Raw genomic sequence first — 15,974 nt, forward strand, 5'->3', positions numbered from 1 at the left:
GAGAACTAAAGTAACACATAGCCCACCATCTACTTCCCAGACTGGTCACTGGGTGGTGCCCAACTGATATGGAACCAAACAGCAGTATGCCTTCCTTGAAAACTGAACTGACCACCGTTCTTTCCAATGTCCGTCCCCTTTGGGGCTGCATGTCCTGTTGTATTGGGCCACCTGCGGCCTTTGCTGGATAAAACCCTGGGTTCCTGGGGGCCTCAGCCAGGAGGTACAGAAAAGCTGCTGTGTGATGGCTGGTGTTAGATGATCCCTGGACATCCCTTTGGACTAGTTCTCTCTGCTGATCCCGGCAGAGACCCAACAGAGGGAGTGGCCCACTAAAAGAGAGCTTCTGCTCTGGGTAACTACCAGATCCCCCAGAACATGCCCGGCAATACATCTCTGGAATACAGTGAGACCCAAGGGGTTGTAATCACAGACTCTTTTCTATACTGTCGTGACTCCCAAGTGTGGTCCAGGACCAGATATTACCTGGGGGCTTGCTTAGACCACAGCCCAGAACTGCTTAGTCAGAATGTGCAGTTCATCAAGATTTCCAGGTGACTCATACCCACTCCAGAGTCTGAGAAGTGCTAGAGCGATGGAGGTCACGCTAACCTAGGAGCCATATGCCCACAAGTCTGTGAATTTCTTTAGCTGGGGAACCACGGGCTAGTCACTTTCATCTCTCAGAGTCTGTTTCCTCATTTGTAAAAGGACAATAACCTCTGTGCCACAGGGCCATGGAGAGGTCCAATACATATAAAAGTGCTGACCAGCGCTGCCCCATTATTTGTTTAAAGGCCAAGAGCACCCCCAGAGAAACCCTGGTGTGGGATGGAGCTAGCAGAGAACACCCCGCGGGGATGGGCTGATGGAAACCTCCATCTCCAGCTGCCTCTCTGGGATTCACCCAGACAAACGAGTAGCACTATAAGCTGGGCAGGGTTTTTTTGCAGTGGTGCCCCACTGGGGCCCAGGGCCCAGGGCTGACACAGAAGGCCCTTTCACTAGCTACCTGGCCTGAAGTAGAGAAGCCAGCTCTATGCCTGACCCTCATTTCTCAAGCCCTTTCTGGGACCATCTACCACAGGGATTCCTCCTTGGGACGCATACATCAGGAATCCCTCCTTGAATGTTCTGAGGATTAAAGGACCCTTTGCCCTCGGTAGAAACAGGGAATAAGGGGCAGAATGAAATCACTTTAATAGCATAGCAACACTTTAGGAACGGGGAGTGTGGGTCACAGATGAGGGAAACATTTTGTCTTCCACTTGTACATTTGTGCTAAGGTGCATGGTTACATTGGACAACGTTACAGACAGATTTTTCACATTGAACACTTAATAAATAGATACTTTAAATGTCAGACGTCAGAGACAACGAGTTATGAGCGTGATTGTTTTCTTATTCTGCCTCCTCTGAATCAGGGGTTTGCTTCCTGTTGTGCTGATGAAGGCTGGGTCTTCTAGGAGGTGTATTCATACTCCTCGGCACTGCGCCGGCCGAAATCCATCCAGCCAGTGTAGTCCCGGTCACTTATCCTGTGGCTGGGGTCCAGGCTCTGCAGGTTCTTGATTACAGACATTCGGCCAGAAGGAGCTACAAGGGGCAGAGAGGAAGGAAACGGGACCATTATATCTGAGAGCATCACATGTTCAGTTTGTAAAGGAAAACAATAGAAAAGGCCAGACAATACATAACACGTACCTTCTGAAAGGTATCAAAGAGGTATCAAGATAGTGGGACTGCTGGGCCAAAATCTAAGCGAGGAGAAGGACCCATGTCTGTTTAACTGGAGACAGGGTAGTCTTTTCTAGTCGTGGGTGTGGTTTGCGATCTGTATGAATTTAGGTGAATTCATTCACTCTCACCTTTCACAGCTGGGACCTGCCTAGGTTTTTCTACTCCTAGGGGTGTTTTCCTTATGTAGCTGGCTCTCAGCAGGTGCTAACCCAGGATTTCCCCAGTACTACCCACTTCTAAAGTTTACACCTTAATATCCCTGAGCCTGCCTGACCCTTTTTTTTTTTTGCGTTATGCGGGCCTCTCACTGTTGCGGCCTCTCCCATTGCAGAGCACAGGCTCCGGACGCGCAGGCTCAGCGGCCATGGCTCACGGACCCAACGGCTCGCGGGATCCTCCCGGACCGGGGCACGAACCCGCGTCCCCTGCATCGTCAGGTGGACTCCCAACCACTGCGCCACCAGGGAAGCCCCCTGACTCTTTTTAAGGTAATGCAATTACGATATTTTGATGTTAGGATGTTTTTTTAAAAATGGAATCCAGTCCCACTGCTAGATAAATACCGTTTTAAAATTATTAATTTGAAAGCTACCTTCTCTTTTAAAAAAATGGTATTGAGAAAAAGGCACACCATCGGATTAAAATCTCAGCACCTCAGTAACACTCAAAGAAGGGCGGGCAGAACAAAGTGGTAATTTAATTCAGCCATTTTGACCAAAATGCAATAACTGAACCTGAAATGGGCCCTTAGGGATGGGAGTTAAGTTCTTAGGAACAGGGTGAGTCCAGGAATGATTCGCGTTGAGTGGATAGGGCCATGATGAGGCGTGTGACGGTCCTGGCCTACGGATCACACAGAGTGGTCTCCTGGGTAGAAAGTGAGTATCATGCCTTCTCTTATACAACCTAAGGGCCAAGAAAGGTCCCTCAGGGACCTCGACTGGCAAAGCCCAGGTGGCTTCAAGGGCAGAGGGGTGGAGGAGCACTCGATGGTTCCTATTGTATTGGGAGCCACCATGGTCCCACAGCTGACATTGAGCTCTTCTGTACAAGGCTGCCCTTGCCAACTCCTGCCCACAGGCTGCATCGAGTCAGACCATGGCTTATTCATTGATGACAGTGCAGAAGCAGGTATTCTGTCTTGTTGGATAATCAAATAAAGCTAGCTAAATTAAAAACCAGAAACAACTCTACAGAGCAGGTTATATCCCCACCCTTTCTTCTTCTCCCCTCTCTCTTCCCCCACCCCCCGCTCCATTAATTCCCAGCTTTGGAACTAAGCGTCACCCCAGCCCATTCCAGCCCCTTTGCAGGTATCCCCAGTCTACGCAGAGGAAAAACAGCCCCTGCTGTTTAATTGTTCAACAACTTTCAGGTGAAATATTAGTCCTTGCATTCAGCCAAACTCTCAGACCCGCTTATCTGCGCACAGTCACACGGCAATATGCCCCATCCTCCTGCCTATTGCTGCTGACGTACACATGGTTCTGTGCGTTTACCAGGGTCCTCACTCACTTAGTGGACACAGAGTAGGCACTTACACCTGACTTGCACAATTGAAGGTCCGGGCTCCTTGAAATTTTAAATCTCGTAAAATGGACAGTACAGCTGGGAAGCTGAATGGCTTCCAGACGTTCCAGGGAGGGCAGGACTTGAGTAGACTCTCACTCTGATGCTGCCTAGATCTGCTACCTCATGTAGGTCACTCAGTCTTCCAGAATCCCAGCTTCCACACTGACACAAGGAGGATAACAGACCTTACTGTGCAGGGCTGTTGTGAGGATGAAGAGAGACAATACAGATGTAGCACTGGGCTTTGCTGGACTTTGGGCAGGTGTACACTAACAGAATTGCTTCTCCTCAGATCATGGAAAGCTCTACAGACAGTTTCTAATGATAAACTCTTGAGCACTCCCCAAAGGGTGCGTTTTCTTGTTTGGAATCTTTAAGCATAATATATACTATAGTTGAGTAAATATTCACTGTCATCTCAAAATGTGTAAAACAGTCAAAGAAACTCTATAGATGTAGATACTTATTTCTAGTTCATATTTGTCAAATAGAAGAGCATGATTATTTTCTAGTTACTGCTGATCCTGGGTGTTGGCAGCTAAAGTTCCAAGTGACGGGTATTCCCATATGAGTTTGTGTGTCACGGCAGGCTGAAGGCAAAGGGCTGAGAAGAGGCACCAGGAAGGACCTTCCAGCTAAGATCTGCAGTTTAAAGCCACTGTCGAGTGTCAGTTCTAGGGAAATCATCTGGTAATTGGCTTTTTTACCCACAACTGTTTCTGGTGGGTCTTTCTTGAAGGTATGAAGGGGCTTCCAGATTATGGTCAATGAAAAGCCTACGATATTTCAGACTGGTCTGGCTTCAATTCAACCCATATCCAAGGACAGATACTAAACTACTTTCAGGCAGACAAACAGCAGGCACCCCCCCAAATTTTCAGATGTTCTCTGTCATCTGACTAGTATTTCCACATCTTTCCGTTTAATTAGCAGGAAAGCAACATAGAAGATGGTAGTTGGGACAATTTCCCAATGAGAGGATGAAATATAACAAATCATCTTCTATTCTTTCCTTCTGAAATCCCCTGGTAAAAAGGTCCCTTCTCACCTTCATATGGAATTATAGGAGATTCTGGAGAGCCAAGCCCTTTATTTTCTCCCCATCTCATCAAGCCATGAGTTAAATTTCAAATCCAGGTCGTGGCACAACAGCAGGTTAAGAGAGCCCCATGGGAATGGAGCCCACCCCTACCCCTCCCAGCAGCTGTGGTTTATTTTCCAGCTGTGTTGGTCCAGTTTAAAATACCGCTCCCCAGTCAGTGTGTTCGCCATCAGTATCACTGTGGATAAAGGTGGCAGGAAAAAATCTGCCCCAGTCCAAATCATGATTTCCAGGAATCCTAGAGATGAATAAGCCTCCCTCTGAATCTCAGAAAGACCTGGAAGGGGCCGAGGGGAACCCACCCTCATGCCCTTTTTACAGAGGAGATAGCCAGGCCCAGGAAGGGGACAGGGCTGTCCATATGCCACTCAGCTACTGAGCTGCTGAATCACCTTATTCCTGGAGAAAGACTTTGAGGCTGAGAAAAGTGTGGCTTGTTTAGCTCCTGCTGGAGGCAGAAGGGAGAGACAGGGAGGCGGCTTGCGTACCTTTCCGAGACTGCTGGATGTACCTGGCCAGCAGCGCGCCCAGGTGCGCTCGGGATTCGTCGTCCACTCTCCGCACGGCCCTCAGCTGCCTCCGCGGGGCTTCGTCCTCCTGCTGCGCCCAGGGGCCCGCGGGGTCCGCGGGAGGCACGGGCTGCGCCAGGGCGCCCGCCGCCAGGACAGCCATCAGCACGCACAGGCACAAGCCACCGTTCATGGCTGCGGGGAGCAGAGGGAAGGGGACGTGAACGAAAAGGTGGGGCCTCCGCGGGCTCTCGCGGAGGGTCGGGCCCCCAAGGTACGGAGAAGGGGGCTCAGTCCAAACGCGCGGGGCTCAGGACCCGCCAGGCAGGTGCAAGCACGAGGGAGCCGTGACCCCAGCGCGCGCGTCCGGGCTCACCGCGCTCGTCTTTGGGGGGGAACCACAGCCCGGGCTGGGCAATGGTGCAGGGGAAGGAGAGAGAGACCCTGTCCTCTGCCCTGTTTAGCAGAAGGAATGTCTTCTGTTTTCCTTTAGTTTGAGGAAGTGTTACAGAGTGTCGTCTCTCTTCTCCTAACTGGAAAAGCAAGAGATTAAAGATAAGTGAAAATTATCCTAAAGAGAAGACTCTGTGGGAGAAATGAGACCCTTGAGGAATAGTAGCACCTTTCCAGAGAGCTAAGAAGCTTCCAATAGGGAAATAAATGGTGAAAAACCAAGAAGCACAGTTTAAAATGTGGGAGCAATAAATAAAAGCCACATCTTTCAAGTTTCTTCAAGGTGTACATGGGAATTGGCAATAAGCCACTACACAAAGCACAGGCAGATTTTTTTTTTTTTAAAAAGTCAGAAATCTGCGCTCAGTCATCGGGCTTCATCCAAGCACCGCTGCATTTTAGATCCGCCGGCAGATAAAACACGCACGTTTCTATCCCCCAAAGACTTGAATTTCCCTGCAGTATTCAGAAAAGGAATTTAAATCTTAAAACCTCTCGGTAGTTTATTTGAAAAGATTGCAAAGTAGACTGCCCCGATGTGTAACAGCTAGCAAATCGCAATTTACATGCTAATCCGAGCCAACAGACAGATACTCCGGCGTTGCCTGCGCGAGAGAAGAACAAAGCCGGCGAGCAGAAGTCCCTAAAGCAGCTCTACCCACCCGCACTGTCCTTTCTGACTACAAGAAATGTCTTTCGAGCTGTCGGAAAGAAGACACAGAAAACAGAAAAATGAAACGGAAGGGGCACAAAAGGGAAGACACCCTTCTTCACTTGGATGAAGGACACTTGGCACCTGGATCCCCCAAAGCGGGGAACCTACCTTCGGAACAGGACACGACCGGCTTCGCGTTCCTGCCAGAGCAGCGGGGGAGCCGAGCCAAGTTCCTGGTAGGCGGGCAGGAGGCTGCCTCTTAAATAGCCCCGCCCGAGCCGTTGGCCAGTCATCTATTTACCCAGCGCTGACGCAGCCGGGTAGCGACACGTGCTCAGAGGGCGGCAACCGGGGCGACAAAAGATTGAGGTGGCTGCCGGGAGAGAGGGGGCAATGGCCCAGCGGAGCCGGGTGAACCTGGCCCAGGCGGGGTGTCCGGCGTCAGCCCTGTCTCTGTCGGGAGAGCTTCCTCCCCAAGCCGGGCCCACCCCCTCTCCCTTGCCCATTCCAGCTCGAAGCTCCCCCTCTCAGGGCGGGAGACCTAGGAATGGGGACCCTCCTCCGGGATGGAGAAGCTGCCCACGCGCCTATAGTCCGCTCGGGGGACCAGAGGGGCCAGAAGGGAAACTCGGGGTGGGGTGGAGGGGACGCTAGACCAGGCTGGGTGTCAGCAAAGTGTAATTCTGAGATGGAGGGAGTGTCGGCCCCGCTTGGAGCATGCCAAGCAGCTCTGGTCTTTTGACCCGAGAGTGGGCTTCCTCCGGGGGGGAGGGAAGAGGGGTCTTCACTTTGTTCTCAGCCGCATGAAAAGCCCTCGAAGTTCTCCAGGATTCCGAGGGCAAGGGTTCCCGGGTCAGTGAAAGGGCTCGGCTACGGCTGGCTGTTGGCGTCCTGGGCCCCGATTCACATAACTGTAAAATGAGGATGACACCGCTGGGCTTTGCCTGGAGTTTGGGAAAGGGCTGTGTTTTCTTCCGAGCGGAGCTACCTCCTGCCCGCGGTGGCCGCGGCTCCTTGTGGCCAAGTGGCGTCAGCGAGTGTCCCCCAAATCCTCCCAGTCCCCATTCCCCTCTGGCATCGGCATCCGCCACTCCCACCTTCCCTGAGTACCCGAGCTCTCACACCTGGCCCGGTCCCCGCCGGCTTTGAAATAAGGACCTCGTCCCTCGTCACTCCACCACCTGGTAGGGACACGGGTGGCGCCGCGGCCGCTGTGCGCCCTTCCCTGCGCGGTCGCGTCCCTGGCTCCGTAGCTAGGCGACCCCCAGCTAGTGCGCCGTAGGGGTCTACATCCACCTCCGCCTTGAAGCCGTTTGGGTTAGAGTCCGCTAGTTGGTGCTCCAGTTCGCCGCGTCCTGCAAAAGTCACTGACAACCCCATTTCACCGTCGGCAACCTAGGCGCGAACAGGAGCAGTGCCTGGCCGAGGCTCCTCCACAGACCCCTGGAGCCTCAGCGCACCGAGGCCTTCCAGCCTGGGACTTGGGGGTCGCCACCCATCCCTCGTCCCCTCCCGGGGTCCTCCACTCCTCCCCCTTTTTTCCCTCCCGGAGAAAGATTTGGAAGTGATTCTTTCAAAATGGGAATCTGTACTCAGCTCCCGGGACGGTGGGACTGTAGGGATCGAGGTGGGTGGGGAGCCGGCGGGGGGCAGGGAGCTTGGCGGGGAGCTGCCTCTTGTTGCCGTCCCCCTTTCTAAACTCTAGAAGCTGCTGCATTTCTGCAATCTAAAGGCAACATTTTTGAAACAGAGCTGCAGATTAGATGTTTTCCAGTGGTTTTCCCACGAGGCTGCTGTGTAGTTCAGTTGGGGAAACTTGTTTGATTTGTGACTGTGGCCAAGAAGTGTCTGAGAACACAAAAGTTGTTATAGAGCATAATCACCTAAGGCAGGGGCCCCCAGTCCCCGGGCTGCGGACCGCTAACGGTCCGCGGCCTGTTAGGGACCCGCCGCAGAGCAGGAGGTGAGTGGCGGGTGGTGGGCGGGCTGGTGAAGTTTCATCTGCTGCTCCCCATGGCTCCCCATCGCTGGCATTACCGCCTGAACCATCACTCGCATTACTGCGTGAAACATCCGCCCACCCCTACCCCCGTCTGTGGAAAAATTGTCTTCCAGTAAACCGGTACCTGGTGCCAAAAAGGTTGGGGACCGCTGACCTAAGGGGCTTGTTGAAACACCTCCCAGAGTCTCTGATTCAAGTAGGTCTGAGGTAGAGCCCAGGAATCTGCATTTCTAACAGGTTCCTTAATGCTACTGGTGGTGCTTCCCTGACCACACTTAGAGACCCACTGCTGTAGACTTTCCTTAGGGTAAGCCAGTTACTGAATTCCCTTCCCTCCATCCATTTAGTTAACATTTATTGAACAATTTTCCTTGTGTCTTGTCTGTCCTCTCCTCATTTCCTCACTTCTGGTATCTGGGATCATCTCCCGAATAAACCACCTGCCCCCAAGCTTTTGTCTAATTTCAGGATAATACTACTGAAGATACCAACCGTCTGTCAGGCACTGTTGGGTTACAACAGAGAGAAAAACAGGCAAAATCCCTGCACTTATGGTGCTTCCATTCTAGTTGGGGAGACAGATAATAAGCAAGAAAAATATTAGCAGGTGCAGTAGGTGATGGATGGTCACAAATGCTTAGGAGAAAAGTAGAGCCGGGCGAAGGTATGAGGGGGGTTGGGCAGGGTATCTGCATGAACACGTGCAAACCCCTGCTTGAGGTCTCTCTGTGAGGGTCTTTGACATGTAGACCTCACTGCTCATGTTAAGGTGAAATGGTTTTTCTTCTCAGTACGAATAAAGACCAGGGGAGTTGTAATGGAATTTTACATTGTTTGGAGGTTCTTTTTCTATTTTCCCAAGTGTGAGATGGCAATTAAATTTTACCCTTGTCTCAGGAAAGGAATAGAAAAGGGCAGAGCCCTCTCTGTTGCCCCCACCCCAGCCCCAGCCAACCTCTTATCACTGAGTGAGACTCACAGCTGGGACTCAGATGCCCCATGATGTGGAAGGTCCCTAGCTTCATGCAGGGAACTGAAAGGGTGGGAACCATATCCAGATGTGTCATTGGAGAGAGAGTAGAGGTGAGAGAAAACCTATGACTGTTTATTGGTTTGGAATCTAGAAATTTCCATCTGATTGTGGTGAAAATAATTTTAGTGAGGTCCCATTCAGAGTTGGGGAGGCATCCCCAAAAGCAGTCCCTGAAACAGGAATGTGATCGTTTCCAGGTAGTATCTCAAAGACGTGGGAAGTATCTCAAAGATATATGTCCATTTTGCTTTTGTACAAAACTTAGTGGAATTTCCAGGCACCTACTAGAGACTCCTACTTTATTATTCATGGAATTTAAACTTGTTACAGTGATCCCCATTTAAAGGAGGTCAGGAGAATGTTTGCTGTGATTAGAAATGTGTTTGAAGGCTTCTGTTTGAGATCTTGAATTTTTTTCTCTTAACCTTGTATTAGAAATGCCATTATTTGCCCTGGAATTTTCCAAAGGCCCACATAGCCAATGTCATCTGCCATTACGTGAAGCAATTTGACAGAAAAGAAAGAAGTAGCTGTGGTCATGGTGAACAGTTTCCTGTTCCTAATGATGAGTTCCCTCAGAATCTCTTGTCTTAGTTCAGATGTTCACAGAAGCAAGGCTGAGACAAGCACCTGGGTGCAGGGAGATTACTTGGGAGTGATCTCAAGGAAGCAGGAGTGAAGGAGCAGGGAAGAGACAGAAGAAAATCAAGTGCGTGTTAATGAGGGGGTTACTGCTGTGGACTCAATCCCGCTGACGTCTCTGTGAGATAACCCAAGGCACACACATCATAACCAGCACTCCCGAGCCTGGGAGGAGAGCAGTTGCTCAGTAGATGTTTAACTGAACTCTTCATCTATACGAACATCTCATCTGCCAGTACGCCAGAGGACAGGAGCCATGATTTATTCTCCCAATGCAAGAATGAACCCGGACACATGCTAAGTGATCAATACATGTTCACTGAGGAAACAACTCTTAGTTTAGTTGACTGGATTTACAAGACATATAGCGGTGAATGAAAAGCCATTGGTTGGCCCTTGGTGGGTCATGGACTCCCAGATAGCCACAGGAATTGTTTGTAACACCATTTCTTTCAGCCATGGATGTAAGAGCCACCAGAAATGGGAGGTCGCCTCCTGAACAGGTGACAGGAAAGAGGAGAGGTCATCTCCCAGCCCATTGATCCCCACATGCAGAATGAGCCTTTGCTTTTCAAGCTAATACTGAAAAGCCAACAGGAATTGTAGTTGCCGGGGAAACCATCCACCAGTGTCTCCAGGCCTGTCTTTTGGGTCACTTTCCTTTGTAGAAGTTTTAAGAGCAGCCTCTATGGCCATAATTGGGAAAAGTTAATGAACAGGGAGACTTAAATTCTTTGAGGGGCAGTCTGAAGTCTTTGAGGTCCTGCTGATCCAGATTCCCTCTGAAGCGGGCCCCTCATAGCAGAGGACAAGCAAGTGTCCCTGCAATGTCCCAGCCTCCAGCAGAGACACGTCCCACCTACCACCCGGGCTGCTGGTCAATGGCGGCTGTTTCTCCTACTCCAAATTAATGCTTGAGGACACAGCTGTTCCTAGACAGCCTTATCAGGGAAGGCTCTTAATTTTAGAAATTAAAGTGGTTTGAATAGGTATTAAATGCACATAATTCAAAAATTTAAAGGTAGAAAAGGGTATATAGTTAAAACTAAGTCTCCCCCTTGCCCCTGTCCTTCCCTAGAAGCAAGGACTGCTTCTAGTTTCTAGTGAATTCTTCCACAGAGAGTCCACGGGCATACAAGCAAATCAATTAAGTGTCAAACACACACACACACACACAGACACACACACACACACACATATAATTCCTACTTGGAAGCACACAATACGTAATGTTCTCTGCTTTACTTTTTTCACTTAAAATATATATTGGAGGTCACTTTGTATTGTTGGCATAATTCTGCCTCTGTTTCTGTAGAACATTCCACTGGATGGATGTGCCTTAATTCATCTAGCCAGTGCCCTACTGATAAAAATTTAAATAGTTTCCAATATGTTCCAGTTATAACTGAGGCTCCTTGAATATATACCATTCTGCTCATGCACACTTTTACCTTTGGGATGAATTCTTAGAGGTGGAGTTGCTGAATTAAAGAGTATGTACACTTAAACTTTTGGTAAATATTGCCAAGTTACCCTTGGGGCAATTGTCCGCACCTGTCAGTAGGGCAGCATGTTTATCTTTTCTTGCTTATTAATGCTTCAGCTCCAGCTTCTTGGCCACCTCCTCACTGCCTGAGAACACTAGGTCTGAGGTGGTGGAGAGCTGACCCCACTGAACCCACTGGGTTTTATCTTCGGGTCACCGTTCTGTTTGAATTCCTGTGGCCTGTGCATGTAGGGGGCAAAGGGTGGGTGATACTTCTCAATGCAGCAGATACTGCTCTCTAGGTGACATTTTGGAAATTTATGAGGAATTTTGGGGTGAGCACAGTAATAGGCAGTGCCTACTGGCATTTGGTGGGAGGGGGCCAGGAGGCAGGGTGTCTGGCAACCTGCTGGACGGACAAGCACATGATGTTGGATGACCCCCGGTGATTCATGTGGGTGAAAATCTTATCTATAATTATTCAAGCCTAGAAGCTCCTTCTCACCAAGCTACTGACCATTGGGCCTGACCACGGCATCCCATTTGCACTAGCTTCTCCTGGACAAGCCTGAGACCTGAGGGTGGAAAGGGAGATGTCAGATTTCAGCACAGAGATGGGCAGAGCCAGCTGAGGTGCTCCAGAGGTTCAGGGTTTTAGGAGAAGCAAGTTTGGGGCTACTTTGCCTAGGGATGATTGTTGAGCAATGTGCAAAGGGCGTGTCGACGGGAAAGGGAGCAAAAGGAAAAGAGAAAATCATTCAGTGCTAAAAAAAAGCAGAGGGAATTTAACCATGAAAGTAAAAGTTCTATTTAGATTTTCACGACATCCATTCCTTAAGGAATGGCAGGAACCTGCAGCCTGTGCGGAAATTGGCAGCCCGGAAATGAGGGATCTGTGCCTAGATTTTCCTAGCACCCATGATGATGAGTGAAGGAAGGGGTTTGTTTATCCCATTCTGAGACTTCCCTGGAGACGCTGGCAACAGACAGGCCTCCAGCTGAGCGGGGAGCGTCAGGGTGCTGGGCCCAGGGTCGCCGAGGACGTGCAGAGGAGTGAGAATATGATGGTGGCTGCCAGATTGGGTTTCTTATGTAAGTTTCTAGAGCTTGGAGTGGGGAGGAAAAAGAGACTCAGTCTTTAAGCAAGAATGTTGGCTTATATTTTGAGTCCCTTAGTTTGGGACTCCCTGCAAACAGACCCTGAGACAAAGTCCAGATGCACGTGGTGTGTTTGGGAGGGCATCCCAGGAAGCTGAACTGAGAAGGTGGGGAAGAGAGAAAAGTCGATACAACATGGGTTAAAGAACAGGTTACTGGGACTTCCCTGGTGGTGCAGTGGTTAAGAATCTGCTTGCCAATGCAGGGGACACTGGTTCGATCCTTAGTCTGGGAAGATCCCACGTGCTGTGGAGCAACTAAGCCCACGTGCCACAACTACTGAAGCCCGTGCACCTAGAGCCCATGCTCCACAAGAGAAGCCACCACAAGGAGAAGCCTGCACACCGCAACAAAGAGTAGCCCCTGCTCGCCACAACTAGGGAAAGCCCACATGCAGCAACGAAGACAGAAATAAAAAAATTTTAAAAATAATAATAAAGCAAACAATGTCTTAAAAAAAAAAAGAACAGGCTACTGCTGGGGCCCACTGGGGTTCAAAGAAGCTGTATAGAAATCACTTCAAAATTTTCCCACTAGAGCGTTTATCCATGACTCCTATGTCCTATTGTTTGAGGGTTTCTGTAGCAAGTGTGAAAGAGGGAGACCTAACAGGCAGAGAAGAGAGATGCAGGTATTCGGCATGGGAAGCCATCAGCTGGTACAGGAAGTGTCCCCCCACAGCTGCAGGTGAATTCAGGGAGGCAGAGGGGATATCAGGCGAAACATCAACAGCGGCTCCTGCAGCCCCTAAGTGCAAGTCCCAGGAAAGACCCCATTACATTCTTGAACTGTGAAAACACACAAATCTCCCTATTTTCTTCTTGTTTGGGGGGGAACATGTGCACCAATGTGTACAAATATTTTGACCTGGAGAAATGTTCAAGGAATATGTCCTCTTTCATGGTGGACGCTGTTCTCTTTCTTCTCTGACCCTGGGAACTTCATAGTGAAAATGGTATTAGTTCTGAGTCTCAGGTCTCACACCCACTGTCTGTGTCACGCAGAGCAAGCCACTTTGGTTTCACGACCCTGCGTTTGCACAACCAACCAAGGTGGGGAGAAATTACTTCCTAGAGGGATGTAAACCGTCAAGGGGATAAACCTTAGCCCTGTGAGGTGAGGGCTCGGGGACAAGAAAACTCGCACCTCCAGCCCTTTTCCACATTCAGCAATTTTGGGAACAAAAATATTGACCTCAGAATGAGATACTGAGTAGGACACGGCCCCTGGAAGGGAAGAGCAGAGGTGAGAGGAATCTTGGGAGTTTTTCAGATCCAGGGCTCCTGAGTTCTATCAGTTACTTGGAGAACAGCAGCTCCACTGATGTCAAAGTGACAGAGAACAGCACTCAAGTCCACTGAAACCTTCAAGTTTTAGGAGGTTTATTCTGGGCTCCCTGGGGACGACCCCTTGTATAACAAGATGCTAATTTTAACGGGAAATCATGGATGCAGAGAGCAGGAGTGAACGTGTAGCTATTTCTTGGCAACCTTAATTGCCGCAAGAGTTGCCAGGCTGCTAAAGGCATTCGCCTGTGCTGTACACACAGCTGGGAAATCAGAAGCGAGGAGCTGGGTTTGTTACCAGCCAAAACCCTGGAACTCACAAGGCAATCTGCTCTCCTTGAGAAGATACAGATGGGTCTCAAGGATTTGTCTGGAGAAATGCTACTGATTTCTTGGCTGTGGTCGTGTTTCTTTTTCTTCTGCCCATAACAATTTGCTTTCTTGCTTTAAAAAGGCCCATGCAATAGGCACTGTGATTGGAAAGAACTTGCCTTCACAGACCAGGCTCTCACGTATTAGTGTAGGTGCTTCATCACGTGCCATGGGTGCCCTGCCCATGTCTCTTTAGCACTTACTTTCCTGTGTGGGTTGTTCTGACTTCCAGCTCCCAGCCCCCAAGACTCTTTGCCGGAGTGCTGTCTCTCGTAGAGCGGAACCTGCTTCAAGGGCTAAGGAATGAATGCCCCGAGGAGCAGCCCTCAACCAGCAACTAGTGGGAAGTGGTGACCACATACCTCAGCTCTCTCATGCTGAACCATGTTCCATGCTGGCTTCGTAGGTCCCTAGCACAGTTCAGCCCTAATGGCCTTTGGTGGTATCATGCTCAGTAATGCACCCTTTATTGGCTGCCTTCCCTGACTTGTCTCACTTCCTTATTTCCATCCCTGTGCTTCCTGGGATCACCTCCCACATTAACCACTTGCCCTCAAAGTCTTTGCTTAGGGTCTACTTCTGCAAAAACCCAAACTGCAATGGTTGAATTTTCAGCTTCCATCAACCTGAGTCATATTCCAGGGTTAAATGTATTCCTCCTGCTTATTACCCCTGTCCATGGGCTATAAACTTCTGCTGGCTATGTGGCTAAGAGACCTGCACAGTCCTGGGATGCTGTGGTTAGTAGGGTGTCGTGTTGGCTTTGAAGAGTCTACTTCTCCCAGGCATCAGGGGCTGACGTGTAGATGTGAACACGAGGGCTTATCTTGGCAGGTTGCAGAAGCTTCCTTTTGCGCAAGTTGGCAAAGCATTTGCTGAATATTTCATGGCCCCTAATCCACAGAGGTGGCCTCAATCCAGCATCCAGACTTTCATGCTTTCTTAGGACCATCAAACCACGGGGTAACCCCCAGGTATATATTGCCTTGAGTCTGAATGCCATGTTTTGGACTAATCATTCTCCACGTGGAGTCCATGGATCCATCCCCTACTTCACAACCATCAGGGATGCCTATTAAAAAGGCAGACTAGGGGTCTCCTCTCAGACCTACTGCATCAGAACCTCTGGAGATGAGTTAGATGTCTGCTTTTTTAACAAGTTCCTGAAATGTCTTGGCTGGGTTTCCCAGAGGCCGATCTGAGTGATGCAGCAGACAGTGTTCCCAGGGAAGACTGGTCGAAGAGTGAGGGAAGCAAGACAGGGATGGGGAAGCTAAGGCAGGGTGTGATCCCAGAGAAATCCCACACAGGACGGCCTCCACTTGATCCTCAGGGAAGCTCTGGCATTTAAGTTATATCTCAGTGATGTCCCTCCTTGAGGCAAGGGGGCTGAGCTTTCATAGCTGCACCCGTCAATCATTGGCTGAGGGCTGTGTGGGCACTTCCGGTTTTCTGTAGGTGCAGGCAGAAACTGCAGTAGCCCGAGCACAGCCCTCTACATAAAATCACAAGTGGAAGCCATTAGAAGCAACAAAACTGATCCACCTTGGCAGAACACAGACCGTGTCCACGTATCTGTTGATTCTTATTTGAAATCGGGATCTTGGACTAGAATTAACTCCATGGAGTAGAGATGGTGATAGGAGTCGGGCGGGGGATGGAGGGTGCTTTGGGGAGTGTGGTTGGGTCAGACAATTCCAGATGGGCCTGGCTCTCCAAGCCAGCTCCTTTCGAGATCTCTCCACCACTGAGATGTGCAAATGTGCCTCATCAGTCTTCCTGGTTGTCTAATGGGTAACTTTTAATGTACAAGCATGCACACATGCCATTAGAGTAAACATAATTGGATGAAACCTTCAAAGGTTTTTCTCCCTTCTGTCTGCTGGAAGGGAAAGAGGAGGCCCAGCGCTCTTTTGCCAAGTTCCTCCCCTCCCCACAGATACTGCAAAGGACATCCCAATGCC

At 49.9% G+C, this 15,974-nt stretch overlaps 1 protein-coding gene across 1 annotated transcript; it reads right to left on the reverse strand.

Moving 5' to 3' along the window:
• Positions 1–1,183: 1,183 nt before the first annotated feature.
• CCK (cholecystokinin) lies at positions 1,184–6,357 on the reverse strand. Its single transcript, XM_004277868.3, has 3 exons — positions 6,200–6,357; positions 4,903–5,118; positions 1,184–1,596 (listed from the first exon to the last, which is right to left on the reverse strand). The coding sequence occupies exons 2-3, from the start codon at positions 5,114–5,116 to the stop codon at positions 1,463–1,465; spliced, it is 348 nt and encodes a 115-aa protein (XP_004277916.1). The 5' UTR covers positions 5,117–5,118; positions 6,200–6,357; the 3' UTR covers positions 1,184–1,462.
• Positions 6,358–15,974: the final 9,617 nt, after the last annotated feature.

Source organism: Orcinus orca, chromosome 10 (assembly GCF_937001465.1).
Source record: "Orcinus orca chromosome 10, mOrcOrc1.1, whole genome shotgun sequence".
Lineage (NCBI taxonomy): Eukaryota > Metazoa > Chordata > Mammalia > Artiodactyla > Delphinidae > Orcinus > Orcinus orca.